This window comes from Aphanomyces astaci, assembly GCF_000520075.1.
Source record: "Aphanomyces astaci strain APO3 unplaced genomic scaffold supercont1.50, whole genome shotgun sequence".
Classification (NCBI taxonomy): domain Eukaryota; phylum Oomycota; class Saprolegniomycetes; order Saprolegniales; family Verrucalvaceae; genus Aphanomyces; species Aphanomyces astaci.
The window spans coordinates 320181-336808 of NW_009798313.1; the positions used below are offsets into that span (position 1 = coordinate 320181).

A 16628-nucleotide genomic window follows, 5' to 3' on the forward strand; every position below is an offset into this window, starting at 1 on the left:
GGCCCATCCTGGCTAGGACTTGTGATCCGTTATGTACTTGATTCCTTGGTCTTTACGTAGGCGACAAGGGTGTTGTTTATTAGTGCATCTCCTTGCATCGAGAGTATATAACGTTAGTCTGAGGTGTGTACACTTCGGACAAGCCTTCGATCATCACGGCGATATCTAGCATCGCATGTATATCTCATCTCGTCATAGGTACCGTACGTACACCCGCGCAAGCATTGAAGCGTGGGCACCTATGTCCTCGCCCCAATGCCCCAGAAAAGCAATACCGGTACCTGTAACGTGCACAAGCATGTTCAATATGTCGAGTGGACGTTGATGGTTATGTATTGCGTCGCCGACAGTAGAACAAGGCGACGAAAAGTGAAAGGTTTCGGCGCTTTGTGGGCGCGAAAGGGGAAAGTTCCTTGTTGATTCATGTTTTCGTCATGGAGACAGACAGCAATAAGCTACCTACCTACCTACCTATATGTATGTATGTACCCATGAATCATCACCGTCGACAAATTTACACTTCCGAACCTATCTCCCATCTCGTCAAGGTTCTCACCGAACGTTATGACCGTGCTTGCTCCATGTCTGGAGCAAATCTCCTATGCGTTGTGGACCAAACAAACAACTGACACTGTAATCGCATCCTTCGTTCTCCTCCAACGGCCAGGAGCCTGAATCGCCAGTGCTGCATATGACGGGTGGCCTTGTGTTGTATGTAGCCAGCCCCGCTCCTGCTATACATAGTAGTTCGATTGTCATGTCGTTGTCTACATACTTGCTCACTGCCTCAATTTCATACGTTTTCAAAGTAAACAGATCTTTGTGAAAGGTCACTTTTTCGAGCCAGCTGTCGTGGACATGCGGCCCCAATAATTTGGCCACGCCATAGATACGTGGCATATTCGCACCGCACCAAGCTAGCTAGCTAGAACCGCAAGGCCTTGGGTGATCTCATTCTAACCATGTCGCTCCACGCGACCATTCCCTTGCATTCAATTCGACAACATACCTGTATCCTTCATCGCATCGCCCTTCTATCGCGGTGACGCGGCGGTGTCTGCGACACGTTTCTGTCGTAGGACACAAATTTGTCGGACCAATCAAATCCTCCAAGTTGGGTCAAGTCGACATGTGATTGGCTAGACCTCAACCACTCGGTACCGAATCTCAATTTCTACTTTCTGTTACGCAATTGTTTTCACGCACGCTTGACGTGCATCTTGTTCATTTGCAATTTGGTACCCAACGGCCCAGTACAGTAGTAAGCTTAGCACCACATGATGTCGACTTGGCGCCCATTGTCGTCCTCGAAGCAAAGAAAGAGCGACGACAGCTACAAACAAGCGACGTTGGTCAAGGTGAAGCCACCGCCGTCCCCTCCTTCGCGCAAGTTCTCATCATGGCTGTCGTCGTTCACGAACCGATTTGCGTCGACCACAGCCAACCCAACGAAAATAAACCAAAAACCCACAACCACGCTCGCGGCCAAGCCATCCGCCAAACCCAGCAGCCGCCTCACTGGCCACGACGCAGGAATCCCAGACTGTTGCCGGCGCTTTGCCAAAGCAGCCTTCGCGTCGAAACAACACCACCCCCGATCGGCTGGCATTCAATACAAGTACTTGGATCGGTCAGTCTTGCTGGCCCAATGCTCCGTCGTGGGTGGCCATCGCGTGCCCTTCCTGACATCCCATGTGACCAAGTTGCGGCAAGAGCGGACCAAGATGAGGGCTTTGACGCCCATCGAGGAAGACTCCGCCGCGAAATTGTGCGAGAACTGCCATTCGTTTCAATATAGCCACGACCCCCGAACCACTTGCGTCGCTTTGTCCCGTGTCGTTCGACGCTTGGCGGCTCGTCCTAATCATGACCAGCCCGTCGAGATGTCGGTGGAAACACCTCCGTGTTCGATGTAGAATTTCAATGTTAATTTATTAATTTCTGTTCCTGTAGTTGATAATACGTCGACCTCATGCTCTCATGTCTTCAGAGGTCGTTGTGGCAGCGCTAGAATTACTCTTGCCCTGGATTTATTTTGCCTTGGACCATTTTGATGGATTTCTGAAAATTTGCTGAATTTTGGAAAATCAGCAAAACACTGTTGACTTGCTTAACGTTCGTTACAAGTGTATCAATTTGCTTGCATACGGTACTATGTATAGTATTACAAGTGTATTAATTTGCTTGCATACTATGTATTAATACTATTAATAGTATAGTATTAATACTACAAGTGTATTAATTTGCTTGCATACTATGTATAGTATTATTGTTCACAGTCAAATACACAAAAGATGTAATACTGTACATGTATTCTTCATGCTGTTCATTCCATCGACGACGCCACTTAAGGCAAGGTGATTACTACTATGTACTGTATACATGTATCTACCAGTAGTAAGCCGTCGCACGAATCCAACTTCGCGCTTCGGGTTCGACTTCTGCATTGCACGGGCTGTACATAGCCTTCTCATCTTCGACTCAATCAAGAAAGCGTGACCCTCTGTACTGTAGACATACAGTATACTGTGTACTGGTGTGTGTCTGCAGCCAACCAAACCAACCACACCACTGCAGTGTACATGAGTATACATTACGCAGTACACTTCGAAGTCCTAGGTAGTAATAATTATGCACTGTACAAACACATGCCCTCCTCGCTTGGGTCGACGATGATCCAAGCTACATGAAGTACTCCTCGTCATGAATGGCCAAATGAGTTGTAGCAAAGCGTCAAACCACCAGATTTGAGTCTTCTCAGTTACGTGTTGTTTCGGTTACACCCTCTATAAATGTTTCGACGGTTTCAAGGTGAAGTTGGTAAGTTGGCGCAATTTGATTGGTGCACCTCGTGCTGTTGCTGACCAGTTCGAAAACGGGAATCGGCCCAAAGTCAGATTCCGAATCTCGCCTTCGAAGGAATTTATGTTTGCCAGCGTGTTTCGCTCGGCCGTCGCGCCCGCTCCGTCCAATAATGAACCGCCTTCGCCCTCGACACGATGGCTGATTAAGTCACACAGGGAGAAGGTGCCAGAGTGTTGCCGCCGACAGGCCAAGGCCCCACCGATCAAGACCACCTCTACCCTCTTCAACTTGTACGACGGCATTAGCTATCGATTTGTGGATGGCACGGTACAACGCCGACTGTCGTCAACTGTGGGGGGGCAGCGCGTGCCGTTTGAGGTGGCCCAAGTGCAGTCGCTTCGACGAAAACGAGATTTCTTGACCGGACTCAGCTCCATCGAGGAAGAAAAGCTGGCCATGTGCGAAAGCTGTCATTCGAACTCGTACAGCCGACTCTCCAACACCAAGTGCATTACACTGACAAGTGCGCCCAAGACGCGAAAAACACCGACCAAAGCTACCAATGTCGTTGAAAAAATTGTACCTCTGCAAACCGAGAGCGTACCTGCCGGTGCCGACGTGACCTGTGCTTGAAGCATGCCCGAAGAATAGGACTTTGGCATAGTACGAGCAGCCACATCGATGACGACCTGGGGCGAATAAACGTTGCTATATGAAATATTTTGCTATCTACAAGCACTGTTCAGTACATATGCCAACGATTGTAAGCCATAAGATTGCATGGTTAATGACTAGAAGGTCAATTCAAGTTGATTGCAAAGGGGCCTTGAAGGGGGGGAAGCTTAACCAACACAAACATCATCTATCGTTGATGACCGCAGGCTGTTGTCGAAACTACTACAGTATGGGGACCAACATCATCTATCGTTGATGACCGCAGGCTGTTGTCGAAACTACTATAGTATGGGGGATGTTGATCGTAAGATTTTACCACATATAGGACCTGCCACGTGCAATCGTCCAGTGAACTAACTGTAAATGCACTAAATAGAGGCAATAATAAATTACACCCTAAAGCCATGATGATTGAACGTACTAACTAGTACATGGGTTGGTTCGACATGAACGCCATCGAAATGCTGACCAAGCATCATGATTCAAAAGTTAGCAGGTACTGTAGACTCAACCCTGCGTATTCATTCAATTACTTGGTTGGCTTGCTACCACTGCAGAGCGACCCTTCACACCCTCATGCGTGCTTTTCACGGGCTAGTGCGTGACAGAATGGCATATATTGATGTACCAGGAGCTCCTGGCGCTTCATGTACAGTACATACATAAACAAGTAAAAGTTGGTTGCTGGAAACTCTAAAAAACTTCAATTTAGACTCAATAGAGTTTGTTTTGAGTTTCAAAAAATATCCAATCAAACCAGCGTAAGATCACATAAGCCAATCAAGATCTGATATGAAAACATTTTCACACATGGGAGTACGCAGTTCAAGTAGTAAAATCCGCTTTCGTTTGTATTAATCATACTTACCTGACTGGTGCTCGACCGTGATCAACAAGGCGGTTGACATGAGCCGGAGCAGGCCTTCACGCACTCCGGTGCTGTAAGGGCTCAGGAGTACCTTCGGGTATTTCCACAGTGCAATTTTTGCCAGCGGAGGTGTGCGCGTGCGCCACCTCCAACCTCTCTGCTACCTACCACTCCTCTCAATATTATATATTGTGCTCTATTGTACCATGCACCCCGTGTGCCAAGCGACCACAGTGTACCCCTCCATCATCCTGCCGTTTGTGTCTGCGCATATGGTATTCAATCGTTGGTTCGTTGCTGCTTCCGCTGCGTCTCTGGTGTAGTCTACTGATGTGCGGGCGCTTGTTGGTGGTGCTGCAAATCTTACTACCCAAGTGAAATTTGCATGGTTCGCTTGTATTATCCCTCAGTGTTTCCACCTTAGTCCGCCTATCCCTCAACGGGGCGACATTGTACACTATGAAATCGCTCAAGGTGATCCGGCCGCCTTTTGAACAGCATTCTCGGTTGAATGTTTGCATCCTAGAATTGTCCTCGTCCCACAAACTTACAAACTTGGCTCGTACCGGTATGGTGCACATCATCTACAGTATACCTTCCAGCTGGCCAAATCCAAGACCGGAGTTTATATTATTTAATGTATACTACGTACAGTGGTACTGGAACTAGGAGAGATGCCATGAAACATGTGGCCGTGGATGTGACGCGGTTGTTACAGCAACAACAACAGCAGGATCAACCCCCCCCCCGAACCTCTAGTAGTAGACTCATGCTACGATGTAACGTGAACACTATGCCGTTAAAATTGGCTTCATAATCGTTCGTGGATTGAATCACCTCGTGGTGTGTGGGTGTAGTCATGCCCAGTCGTCGTTAGAATGGAAGCGCCATTGTTAAAATTAAATGTAGTTAAACCCAAAAAACTACATAGGTTAAATCCCGATTCCATGCGTTTTATTACTTTAGAGGTGGTCTCATACAAAGATCAATATATATATCAGTGGTCAATTCACCCATGCAAAATACCGCTTGGTTAAATGTCTATTTCTTGACCAATTCATCACCAAATTTAAATCTGAGACGTAGAATTTCTTCACCACGTCAAGATCTCTCGATTCTGCGTCTCTATTTGCTAAAATTTCGAGAAATTAAAGGAAATAGCAGCAAGATAATTTTATGAAAATTAGAGTTGGTACTAGTACGTACGCCATATGGTGATGAATTAAGTAACAAACGGCACATTGCAGTTGGCATGTTGAAGTTGCCATGAAATCGAGGCTTTGATAGGCCTATACAAATTTGACCGTTTCTTAAATTTTGGGACTTTTCGTGGCACATATATCTCGTGCACACCCCATTTTCTATTTCACATCGCCATGTTCACAAGCATGCTCCGTATGCCTCGATCGCCATCTCAGTGGCTGCCACACTTGACAAAGAAATCCGACAGCGTCCCGGACTGCTGTCGCCGACAATCCAAAGCAGCATTGGCGGCGTCATCGAACAATCACCACCAACGCTACAGCTCGTACGATGGCATCAGCTACCAATTTGTCGACGGATCGTTGCTCCATCGTTTGTCCACTACGGTGGGTGGTCATCGCGTCGTGTTTGGCTTGGCCCAAGTAAAGTTGTTGCGACGAAAACTAGACCTGAACGTAGCCCTAAGCCCCATCGAAGAAGAGGCCACGTCAACATGCGAAAGCTGCCACTCGAACACGTTCAGCCGCCTTTCCAAGACAAAGTGCATTACGTTGTTGACCTTGCCGCTCAAGTAATCCTAGCCTTTCAAACCAAGCCCATCACAACACCATCATTGACGGGCACGGACACTCACCACAGCCAACATATTTAACAATAAATGAATCCTTGAACTATTAAGAATCAGTAAACCCCAACCGTACGATGCAAGAGGTGTCAGGTATTATTATGAAATATATCAAAAACATACAAGAAGCCACACGTATCCGCTATGTCGTGGGAAGGATAGTGTGCTGGTTGATTTAGGCCAAAAGCTGCAAGTACGCATCGTCCATTTTGACACCCGCGACGGAGCTCGTCTTGGCTGACACAGCGGCCACGACCGCCACGGCAGCAAGAAGCCCTCCCGCTACGACCAGCTCGCGAACGTACGACTGCGCGGCATCGATCACCGATTCGCCAAAGAACTTAACACTTCGGGTGTAGTAGATGCTCGGGTCCTTGGAGTCGGTGCAAAGGCCAATCGAAGTCGTTCCAGGCAAGTTTTGGCATGTAAATGTAGCCACGGTGGTCGGGCTTTTAGGGTTGCAGCACGCGAGACCGGTCGATCCGGTCTCGACGTAGATGGTGCTGGACTTGCCTTCTTCGATAGACGGATCGCTCGGGTATAACAGGGCGCCCTTGCACGCTTGGAACGGCGCCGGTTGCCTCGGCTTTGGGCCGCTGATGTCACTGTACCAGGACACAACGTCGCACGTGTCCTTGATGTACCGGCCCTGGTCGGTCGGGCGTTCGGCATTCCAGCGGGGGTGGTCGCAGTTTTGAATGAGCACAGTCTTGGACCGCGACCGCTTGGTGGGCTTGACGTCAGCCCCGGCGGCGTTGGACTTGAAGAAAAAGTCGCACGAGACTGTGACTTCGGTCACGTCGACGTTTTGCATCTTGATCGCGACCTCCTTGTCGAACGCCGGTTGCGCCGCGCCCAGTGACGCCGTGCTCAAAACTGGGGCCGCGGCTTTCGAGTTTTGATACTTCCACGAGCACGTCATGCCGAAAAACTGCCACTGGATGCGCACTTCCAAGGGGGTAGTGCTAACAGGGGCGGCGGTGGGGCTAACAGGTGCGGCGGTGGTCACGGTGTCTTGCAGCAGCATTTGCATGGCCAGCGTCTCTTGTTCGATCACCTGCGGGGCGTCCGTCCTTGCCGCAGTAGACGAACCGACTGCCTTCCTCGCGGATGCGGTCAGCGCACGCTTCCTCGGATGAGGCCGTGTCGCAGCTGGCATAGTGCCACCAGCACCCTTCCGAGCACGTTTTCTTGTCCTTCTTGTCGTCCTTGTACTCGCACATCTTGTACGCGTCGTTGGTCTTGGGGTCGTCGGACGGGTTTAACATGCTTAAGTACGTGTCGCACTGCGGGTCAAACTTGAACTTGCACACGCGAAAGTCGGTGTGTTCGACATTACACTTTCCCGCCGCGCCGCAGTCCCACATCGAGTACCACCAGTCGTCAATGTGTACCACCTCAGTGCGATGCACGATGCACATAGATGGTCCACGTGATCGAGTCGCCCACCTTTCCGCATGCCGTGTACGCTTCAAAGACGAGCTCGGATTTGAACTGGGGAAACGTCAGCACAGCCGTCGAGTCCTTCAAATCGCCGGTGGCCGCGGAAATTTCCTGCCATGTGCCGGCGAGCGTGTTTTTGACGCGCCAAAACACAATCGGGTTGGTCGTCGTCGTGGGGCGGTTCGCCAGCAGCGCCTTGACCGCGTCGTTGTCAGTGTTGAGCGTGGCTTCCAACTTGAACAAGTCGCTGACTTTTACTTGCAAATGCGACGTGCAATACGTGGCAAACTCTGGCGCGTTGTTGTCACACGTCACGTCAAAGTGCAGTTCCTTGGATGTCGTGCTCGGGGCATTGTAGTTGGAGCCTGGAAACTCCGTTTTCGGGTCTAGAATTGGCGGTTTCACCGGCGACGGTTTCAGCCCGACTTGGACTTTCGACACCAAATCCGACGCCCTGGCCGTCACGGTTTGCGTAAAGTTGCAAAATTGCGTCGCATCCCCGGCGCACTGGCGCCGGTCCAGACCTTCCACCCCGTAGTCAGCGGCGCACGAGTACGGCGTGTAGAATTTCACGATCGGGCGCATGTGAACACTGAGGGGAAGCTAGGCGACGTCGTAAAGACGGACGTGGTGAGTTTGGCCCACTCGGCGTCGGTCAACGCGTCACTCAAGCACGACTTCCAGCTTTGGAGGGCGTCGTCGACTTTGGTGTCGGCCTTGCTGTCGCGCTCGGACTCGACACCGAAAAAGTTGGTGCAGACCCATTGTGTCGCTCCGGTCATCGCTGCACTTGTTGTTGTCGGCTTTTTGCCGGTATTCCACCAGTTTGTCGACTTGGAACTTCAATTCGTCCACGTTGGCCTTGGTGAACCCGTCCTTGTTGGCATTTTGGCACGACCCTTTCACCCCTGTGGGGCGGTAAAGGTCGGTCACCGACAAGCACGTCGAGCAGTCTTTCGAGTCGACCCCTTCAAAGTTTCGGGGTTGTACCGCCCCGCCGAGTGCCCCGTTGACTTGTACAGGATGGACGCGGCGTTCGTTTCAAAGTTCTCAAAGTCAAAGTACTGCGTGTCGACCACCGAGACTGCGTTGTTCTTGGACACGTCGAACTCGATGTCCAGTGCAATGTGCGGCTTGTCCAGCGAATCCTCCTTGACCGCGTGGTTAGGGTCCGTGTCGTAGTGGTAGCTGCTTCGGGGGAACGGGTACGCCAGCGCCTTGCCCGTCTCGACAACGTTGGCAAAGCACTCGGTACGAGACGTTTCCCCGTCGCTGTCCTTGTTGTCCTTGGTGATCAAAAAGTCATACTTGTACGATCCCGACGGACCCACACACACTGGCCGTAATTGTCGGGGCGCCTTGTCTCGGACGCGGTCCCAGGCACGACGTCGTACGCCGACTCGGCCAGCGCCAAGCGCTCGCCAACCAGTTGGTTGCGATCCGCCGTCGACGCCCATTCGACCGTGGCGCGCGTCGAGGGCAACATCCCCACCGTCAACAAACCAGGCACAAGAAACCGATGCATTCGAAGGTGCTAATTGGAGAATGATTCAAACGATAGGACGGCAATATAAACTCCTTCGACGATACGTCCATAATCGACCATCACGCGGCCGCATAAACATTCGACCGCTACGGGATGTTCGAGTTTCGCTCAAACATTACCGTTCGATTGTTACCTACGTACGTACTACCGTGGGTGCGTATGAAGTGCTAGTCGAGAGGAGTCATTCTCGTAGTACAATCTCATGTCCATATTGACCAGTTCTTTTGGCTCAGTTGAGAGCGCGTATACTTACAGATCACTTTTCACCTGATCTAAGTAGGACAAGACACACCCATGGTCGCTGGTTGAGTCCCAGGTTTCCTCAGGCTCCTTGGCATCGGCACCAGGAAGCCAAGTTATGGTCGTGTTAGAACCCCCCTTCCACTGTGCTCAACGAGGGTGAAATAAATGGCTGACAAGGTTCTTACGCTCACGTTATTTCGCTGCGCGCGGAGTCCCAACACGACGACGTCTCATGCACACATCGCATCCCACAATATTCTAGTGCATCGCCGACGACGGGAACGAGCCACCTCACAACCACCACGTGCTTTTGTTTGATATCCATGCAACTTTATACAAGCCAAGCTCACGGCCTCTGCTGAGTAAAGCACTTCCTTCCATGGCAGTCAAGCTTTGACCGACCAAACTTCACACGACTCAAGTATCGTTAATCTTACAAATGTAATGTCCACATCCAATGCGCTTGGATGTGGACATTACATTTGTAAGATTAACGATACTTGAGTCGTGTGAAGTACAAAATGAAAGCAAAAATGAAAAGTGCAATGGTATTGTGGGGTTAGTTGTTCTTCAAGTGGAATCTTTGGAGATTTAACCTAGGGCGGCGCTGTCGCGAATACCAATAATTGACAAGCTCCAAGCCGATTGCGTCAGGTTGGTGCCATTCATAACGTGATGCCCTTGGGCTCATATCGACGAGATAACGTTAAACTACCGGTAGATTGACGTTCGGTTGCATCTGTAAGCAAGAGAGTAGTTGGTCGATGCATCTGACAATCCACAATGAATTCACGAACGACGTGACGTGCACGTGGTAAAAAGGTTTAGCCAGTACGACGTAGTATTTGTCCTAGTCTACTCTGTATACTAGTAGTCACTAGTACAACGAACGCGTGTACAGTACTGTGCCCTGTTCGGGCAACTTCACTGATGACGTTGCAACATTGATCGACCCGATTGAAGTACTTCATGTTGAAGTAAAGTCATATTCAAAATTTGAATTCTACATCCTGGTCGATTGTGCTGGTTCTTCCCCCGTCGCGAGGCCAACAAACCTCGGTCGAAATGTGTACATGAAAACCAACAACAATCACATCAACATCACCCCATGCGCCGGTCCACCACAGGCTCCGACCTGTATTGTACGAATTCGCGCCTGTCACTTTCAACTACCACCCCGACGCGTGAAACAATAGCCACAGACTGCCATCACGACCATATAATATCGGTAGACACTAACAGTTACCGGTACGATTGTAGTGGGTCGCACAATCAATCATGGTCGGATGGTTTGCAAAATCTCTCTATTGTATGCCGAAGGGGTCTGAGATGTAGTGGTACTGAATCTCCAACAAGACTGACTGCAGACAACGTTTTGAGTTACAGTACGTTAGCGTTGAAATCTCATTTTCTGACCAATCACACACTTTCGCACCACAAAATTGGAGTAATGTGTTTGCAAACTAACGAGTCGACTTCCGACCAATTCCCCAATAAAATAGTGGTACACATTGTTTTGCCTCACCTGCAAACTGTAACTTACTGGCAATATATGGATAAACCGGGGGAACGGTCATTGTACAGTAACTTACCACCGGTAGTACTGTACAGTTAATGCTAACATTATGCTTCGGACGGATCGAATTACAGTATGCCTGCCCTAGAACCTGCAAAGATAGAGTCCCACGGTCCAAAAACGGGAATCCTTCACAAGGAGTACTACCGGTACTTCCAAGTACTACAGTACTGTAGTACAGTACTAGTACTACTTAATTTACATGTGACAGCCGCACCCCACCACATGAGTACAAACGCGACATGAACAAGCAATCGTGACTGCATACTACATATATATATATTCAAAGCCATCGATTATCGATTGAAGACATGAACCCCCGAATAGTGTTCGGTACTGTAGCCTCCAACTCGAGTAACAATTGGGTTATTGAGCGATTTGCTGAACTTCCCCATGGGCGTACACAGTACGAGATCTCGTGCACAATAAATACTGTACTACTTTCATCGTTCTATCGAGTGATCAAACTTTTTATACTAACGTTAGTATAAATGCCAATCAACTCTGAACGTGTGGTGGTTGGTGGTGGTGGTGGCGTTGTGGGTTTTTATGCTGCCGACCGCGACAATACACAGCAAATTCAATCTGATACGAGCAAGTACATACAATGTACGTATGTCGTACAACATTTTGATGTTAACTACAGTAATACAGTACACTTGGAATTCAGTACAGCACAATACATACATAGTACATACAGAACTTCCACTGGAATAAGTGGACTGTAACCTGAAATGTCGCACAGCGAGCGATACAAGGTGGTCAGTGTGCCAAGTGCCATTATTGCAATTGCCACAAACGTCCAACAACCCAATGACCGCCACCACCACCACCGAAGTGCAGTGCAAATACGCATACAAGGAATGCAACAACGTACGCACGTACAAGCGGGACGGCGGGCTCCATCGACTTTGCGAGTACCACCGCAGCAAGGCCAACGCGCTGCAAAAGATCTATGCCACGAAACGTCGCGGCGAATTGCGAGCCCAAAAGCGCCAGCTCCTCGCTGAAAAGCTAGTTGTCAAAGCCGAGCCGTTGGCACTGACTTTTGCCCACGAATGGACAACGCACGGCAGCAGCTTCACCGACTTCACCGTTGGAGACCTCGACGACATTGACTGGTGCAGTATCCTTCCCGAGACCGATGAACTGGAGCCCATTGAATGCCTGACCGATATAGAGGCCCTGTCAGACGAAGAGTGCAGCTACCTTAGCCGTGTGCTGTAGAACTCATTTCGGTGTAGCATATTCCTATTTAATCGTACATCGCCATGATGCCACTCAAAAAGCATGCTGGTGTCATCGTTCGACGTACAACAATGGATACGTAGTACCGACATCCTATTTAAGGGTGTACGACTATGAATCCAAGAGTGTCTAATGCGGCGATGTTTAAGGGTGTACGACTATGAATCCAAGAGTGTCTAATGCGGCGATGTTGTGCCTTGCAAGCAAAATGACCGACGTTGTATATATTGCAGGTATTGGATTACAATTTGCATTGTCCCACGATGTCAAGGACTACGTAGACCATTGTACTAGTATTTCACATGGCACCAACAATAATGTTGCACCTATACGAGTAACGTTAACTTCGACGTGGTCGAATGCAATGAGTTACTTGTGACAGGTGCATCCTACACCACGAGCACGCTAGCCACAGTTGGACAACGAGTATACCTCAGCAAACCAACACCAAGATCAGCCCATGCTGACCAAGATGTAATATCATCAGATGTCTTCTAGTACAGTTGTGGTTGGTTTGTTTCATAGTTGTAAGCATAAACGCTTCTCACATAACGGCACAACTCACACATTATTGACACGAGAATACACTTGTACTGTTGTTGTTCACCAGTTGCGGCGGCCTATTCTATCCCCCAAGAGACCCAAGCTCGGCCCACATCATACCTCACTCTTAGTCGACCTTGGACTGACTGATTGCTAGCAACCGCACAAGGCCGAATGTCGCATTCGTACGGACCTAATCGCAGTGATATGCACAGTATTTTTAGTCGTGGAAAGATGTACTTGCTGGAAATTGTGCCACGTCATTTTAAACATGAGGTGGATCTTGAACGGTTTACGCGATGGCAGTAATTGTGACCAAGTCCCTCACAAAGTCAGTGAAACCCTTTCTTAACTTGTACTACTCAGGAGTAGTTAGTTTGGTTGGTATTTGGTATATGTATGTAAAATGACGTTTATTCGCGTTTATCAGCTAGCTAAGGAATCTTTTGCGCCTACACCTAGCGGACTTCGCATACGTCGACCGTTAGAGCCTGAGTGCTGGGGGAGATAGTGGGGCATGCAGCGACGACTGACCGATCTGCTCGGTCAGTACTTTCCACCGGATCCTGTTCGTGGGGTGGAGCGAAGGGTCTGCAGGTCGGCGAGGCACGTGAGGCGCTGGAGCTCGTCGGGGACGGTCTTGGGATCAGAGTTGAGGACGCGAGGTGAGGCGCTGGAGCTCGTCGGGGACGGTCTTGGGATCAGAGTTGAGGATGCGAGGCAGCGACGTGATGGGGCGGCCGGGCCAAAGATCAGCGACGGAAAAGCTGAAGTACCGGAGCATGGACTTGTAGGCCGGGTGTCGACGGGGCACCGGAGGATGTGGCCAAGGAGGCCCCAGCGGGAGCGGAGCAGGCGGCAACGCAGTGACTCGGCGGTGCAACGGGTGTACAGCGCCGTGTTTGAGATGTGGCGCGGGTAGTTGACGCCGATGAGAACGCGGAGCTGGCATTTGGTACTTGGTAGTGTAAATTAGTACTAAGGGATGATAAACTAACTCATCTGGGGAATAACCAATGAATGTATTCCATCGAGGTGCTGCCCCCCCCCGATGGAATACTGCATGCGGGGTGGAAACATGTCATCGTTCCGCCATGGGAACAGCTTGGTGATGGAAACAGTCCTACCATTAAGCAGGAGGGAATTCATCGACCGAGTTTGTCACATAAAGTGCGTTGCACTCTTGTAGTAAACTAATCGAGGGGGATTTGCTCGACCAGCGACGGGTTTGTAGTCAAAGGAGACATATCGTAAGTTCAGATCAAAATTCAGTGTGTCTCCAAGTTGAGTTGGTCATACTTGTATTTCGCAATCCCCATTGTCAAACTCTCCACAGAGTACATATCCCCATGTCCCCAAACAACTCCATCTCGCACGTCCTACCGTTCGTGTCCTCCACCTCGATGGCAAAATCAAATGGATGTACTGGCAAACGACGCATTCTGTCAGCTTGGGGGAGTCCCTTCGGGCTCTCCCGCCAAAAATGCCACCCCGCGCCATCGTCGTTGCCGGCTTGCTGTGAAAAGCGTCGACAAAACACAACCAGTTTAGGAAATCTCGACCTTTCCCCCCACGACCAGCCCCCCTCGCAAGCCGCAGTCCTGTATAAATTTGTGAACCGAAGACTCCTTCGCAAACAAACGGCCATTGTGGGGGGGCAGCGGGTCCCGTACTTTCCAGTGCATAACGCCCACCATCGAATCGCGCGTTCAAAGGGCTCGGTACTCGCGTGCATCGACGAAGATACGGATATCTGCGATACGTGCCACAACCATCAGCTTCAACTCACACCGGCCATTGTCAGCATGACTGCCTACTGATGTGGACGATCGCTGCCCATAGAACTTTTTAAACCAACCAATGCAGTCAACCGTCTTTGTGCTTTCAGGTCTGTGACAGCTCATGGAATCTGGCTTGGCTGTACATGTACTTGCATCCCCAGCCGAGCCAGTCATATTATTCGACCTACGATATCCATTTGAGTTGTCTGTATTTGAGTTGTCTGTGAAGTTGGCACGTAGCATAAAAACTACGAATTCATTGGACGATTTTCTTCACAATAATATTTTAATATTATCTTCACAATAGAGAAATCTTGACTTTCCAGACTGAAACTTCGAAATTCGAACTTCGAAGCTTGTCATCACACTTTTGGCCTCGAAGTCCGTGGACATGTGACAACTTTCCGAGCCAATCAAAATGCACTGCTGTAGTTTGCTTGCGAAATCGCCACATCCTCCGACTCGCTTCAGCCGACGCATAGGTGTTAACCTGCTAGGACGGGAAGGATTTCTGTGTGATAAATTTTATCACACAGGTCAGACCAATAGAATCTCTTGAAATGGGCAGTAATGCACATGTATTGGCCAATTACAACAATGTAGTCAGTAATCGCAATATTTTTTTAAGAACATTTGTGGTATGTTGAAGCCGGATAGTTACCAATCAAAATCGTGTATTCGCAGGGGGAGACTGGTTACATACGTACTTGGATTTGATCTGTGTTCAGCACTGGTCGTGAATTGTGGTACTAGAATCAAGAATTAAAGAATCCACGTGGCTGTACAACTTCCATGGAAGTCCTTCCACTCGAGTGCTACGTAGTACTAGTACTTCGTATGACGTACGGGATGCTGCAATTCGCTTGGTGCGACGGCGTGATAGATGAATGTCTTGTCCATGTGCGTGGTAAATATAACAGTGCTGACAGTACTGACTTACTAGAAGGATAAAGAACCGTGGCTTTCTTCAAAATGATGTGTTGTACAATTGTATAGTTGGTTTTGCTACTGTTGAAGAATTGTCGGTACTTGGCCAAGTGGTTATAGATGCTAAACTCGCACCTGGCTTCCCCGTTTCAACACCTCACGAAAGACGATCTTTTTTACACATGAAGGCATAAAGTAACATTTGTGCTAATCATGAATGTGAAGTTTCAAGTGCACGCACTGGCACACCAAACATTCCAACCCGCATGGCATCTACTGCTCATTTTCTAATTTGCCATGTACCACACACTTGTCATGAGTCCATCACCGAGCTCAGACGGCAGCGAATACAAGGACATCGTAGCTCGTAGAAGTGCCAGCGCGCGCCCCGGCAAGAAACGCTCGTGGTGGGAAGACCGCGATGGTGATCTCGACCGTTATATGCCAGTCAAGAAGGCAAGAACAGAGTCGGCGACAGGCTTTGGCTCCGTGGACAGCTACATTCATTCCCCGTTGTATTCCCCAGTGTCGCCTGGCGACGGTGTTAGAAGCGTCTGCTCCGATGAGGACAGCGAAGCTGCGGGGAATCTGTTGACACGGTCGCGTGTTGATGTCAACAAGGAATTCAATGAAATCTTCGACGCGCTGACTGTGTTGGCGAACGACCGCTGCATTGACTTGTTGTCAGGTTTTCTGGACGAACTCGAAAGGCTCATGTTGCGTGTAGTCAGTTTGGTGGAGTTTGTTGGCGACCATCGAGGACACCAAGAAATGTATTTTGCGTGCTTGGACATGGCAGCACAAGCAGCAGCCCACCTGACGCGCACCCAAGGAACTTGGATGGCGAAAGAGCATGGTTTTACTCGCTACTAATGATAATTTCCTTCTTGATACGTTTTATTGTGTTACTTGGATTGCGGGGAATCTATACTAGCCAATAAATACTCTAAAGCAATCGATGGCAAACGCGAGACTAGTGAAAGTCATTTGGCATGTGTATTGATGTTGATGTGCTACAGTAACAAAGTCCTTGCCCGTTTGGATCCTCGCGCTTGGGTTCTTGGGCCAACGTCCTCAGACTTCAACTTGTACAGTTCGCAAGACTTGTTCATTCGGCCACCAAGCTTGAAAAGGCCCTGGGGTTG

General features: G+C 49.4%; 9 protein-coding genes across 9 annotated transcripts; 6 read left to right on the forward strand and 3 right to left on the reverse strand.

The window, feature by feature from the left end:
- The first annotated feature begins 1233 nt into the window (after positions 1-1233).
- On the forward strand, positions 1234-1967 carry H257_13702 (hypothetical protein). Its single transcript, XM_009841330.1, has one exon. It carries the CDS (start codon positions 1278-1280, stop codon positions 1914-1916), a length of 639 nt encoding a protein of 212 aa, XP_009839632.1. The 5' UTR covers positions 1234-1277; the 3' UTR covers positions 1917-1967.
- Positions 1968-2883: 916 nt separating this feature from the next.
- On the forward strand, positions 2884-3582 carry H257_13703 (hypothetical protein). The gene has a single exon (XM_009841331.1). The coding sequence runs from the start codon at positions 2926-2928 to the stop codon at positions 3436-3438; it is 513 nt and encodes a 170-aa protein (XP_009839633.1). The 5' UTR covers positions 2884-2925; the 3' UTR covers positions 3439-3582.
- Positions 3583-5704: 2122 nt separating this feature from the next.
- H257_13704 (hypothetical protein) lies at positions 5705-6288 on the forward strand. The gene has a single exon (XM_009841332.1). The coding sequence runs from the start codon at positions 5725-5727 to the stop codon at positions 6124-6126; it is 402 nt and encodes a 133-aa protein (XP_009839634.1). The 5' UTR covers positions 5705-5724; the 3' UTR covers positions 6127-6288.
- On the reverse strand, positions 6252-7543 carry H257_13705 (hypothetical protein; the record flags this gene model as incomplete). Its single annotated transcript, XM_009841333.1, has 2 exons — positions 6252-7190; positions 7234-7543. The coding sequence occupies 2 exons, from the start codon at positions 7541-7543 to the stop codon at positions 6352-6354; spliced, it is 1149 nt and encodes a 382-aa protein (XP_009839635.1). The 3' UTR covers positions 6252-6351.
- Positions 7544-7574: 31 nt separating this feature from the next.
- H257_13706 (hypothetical protein) lies at positions 7575-9105 on the reverse strand (the record flags this gene model as incomplete). The annotated part of the gene is made up of 4 exons (XM_009841334.1): positions 7575-8222; positions 8295-8518; positions 8563-8905; positions 8947-9105. 4 exons carry the CDS (start codon positions 9103-9105, stop codon positions 7575-7577), a joined length of 1374 nt encoding a protein of 457 aa, XP_009839636.1.
- Positions 9106-11768: 2663 nt separating this feature from the next.
- On the forward strand, positions 11769-12373 carry H257_13707 (hypothetical protein). The gene has a single exon (XM_009841335.1). The coding sequence runs from the start codon at positions 11798-11800 to the stop codon at positions 12209-12211; it is 414 nt and encodes a 137-aa protein (XP_009839637.1). The 5' UTR covers positions 11769-11797; the 3' UTR covers positions 12212-12373.
- A 948-nt stretch (positions 12374-13321) lies between these two features.
- Positions 13322-14094, reverse strand: H257_13708 (hypothetical protein; the record flags this gene model as incomplete). Its single annotated transcript, XM_009841336.1, has 2 exons — positions 13322-13733; positions 14075-14094. 2 exons carry the CDS (start codon positions 14092-14094, stop codon positions 13322-13324), a joined length of 432 nt encoding a protein of 143 aa, XP_009839638.1.
- Position 14095: 1 nt separating this feature from the next.
- On the forward strand, positions 14096-14654 carry H257_13709 (hypothetical protein). The gene has a single exon (XM_009841337.1). The coding sequence runs from the start codon at positions 14125-14127 to the stop codon at positions 14593-14595; it is 471 nt and encodes a 156-aa protein (XP_009839639.1). The 5' UTR covers positions 14096-14124; the 3' UTR covers positions 14596-14654.
- A 1144-nt stretch (positions 14655-15798) lies between these two features.
- On the forward strand, positions 15799-16356 carry H257_13710 (hypothetical protein; the record flags this gene model as incomplete). The annotated part of the gene is made up of 1 exon (XM_009841338.1): positions 15799-16356. The coding sequence occupies one exon, from the start codon at positions 15799-15801 to the stop codon at positions 16354-16356; it is 558 nt and encodes a 185-aa protein (XP_009839640.1).
- Between the last annotated feature and the right edge of the window lie 272 nt (positions 16357-16628).

What these genes read in the sequence shown, in the direction of transcription:
- H257_13702 (XM_009841330.1), top strand. Translation starts at nt 1,278, where the DNA reads ATGATGTCGACTTGGCGCCCATTGTCGTCCTCGAAGCAAAGAAAGAGC.
- H257_13703 (XM_009841331.1), top strand. Translation starts at nt 2,926, where the DNA reads ATGTTTGCCAGCGTGTTTCGCTCGGCCGTCGCGCCCGCTCCGTCCAAT.
- H257_13704 (XM_009841332.1), top strand. Translation starts at nt 5,725, where the DNA reads ATGTTCACAAGCATGCTCCGTATGCCTCGATCGCCATCTCAGTGGCTG.
- H257_13707 (XM_009841335.1), top strand. Translation starts at nt 11,798, where the DNA reads ATGACCGCCACCACCACCACCGAAGTGCAGTGCAAATACGCATACAAG.
- H257_13709 (XM_009841337.1), top strand. Translation starts at nt 14,125, where the DNA reads ATGTCCCCAAACAACTCCATCTCGCACGTCCTACCGTTCGTGTCCTCC.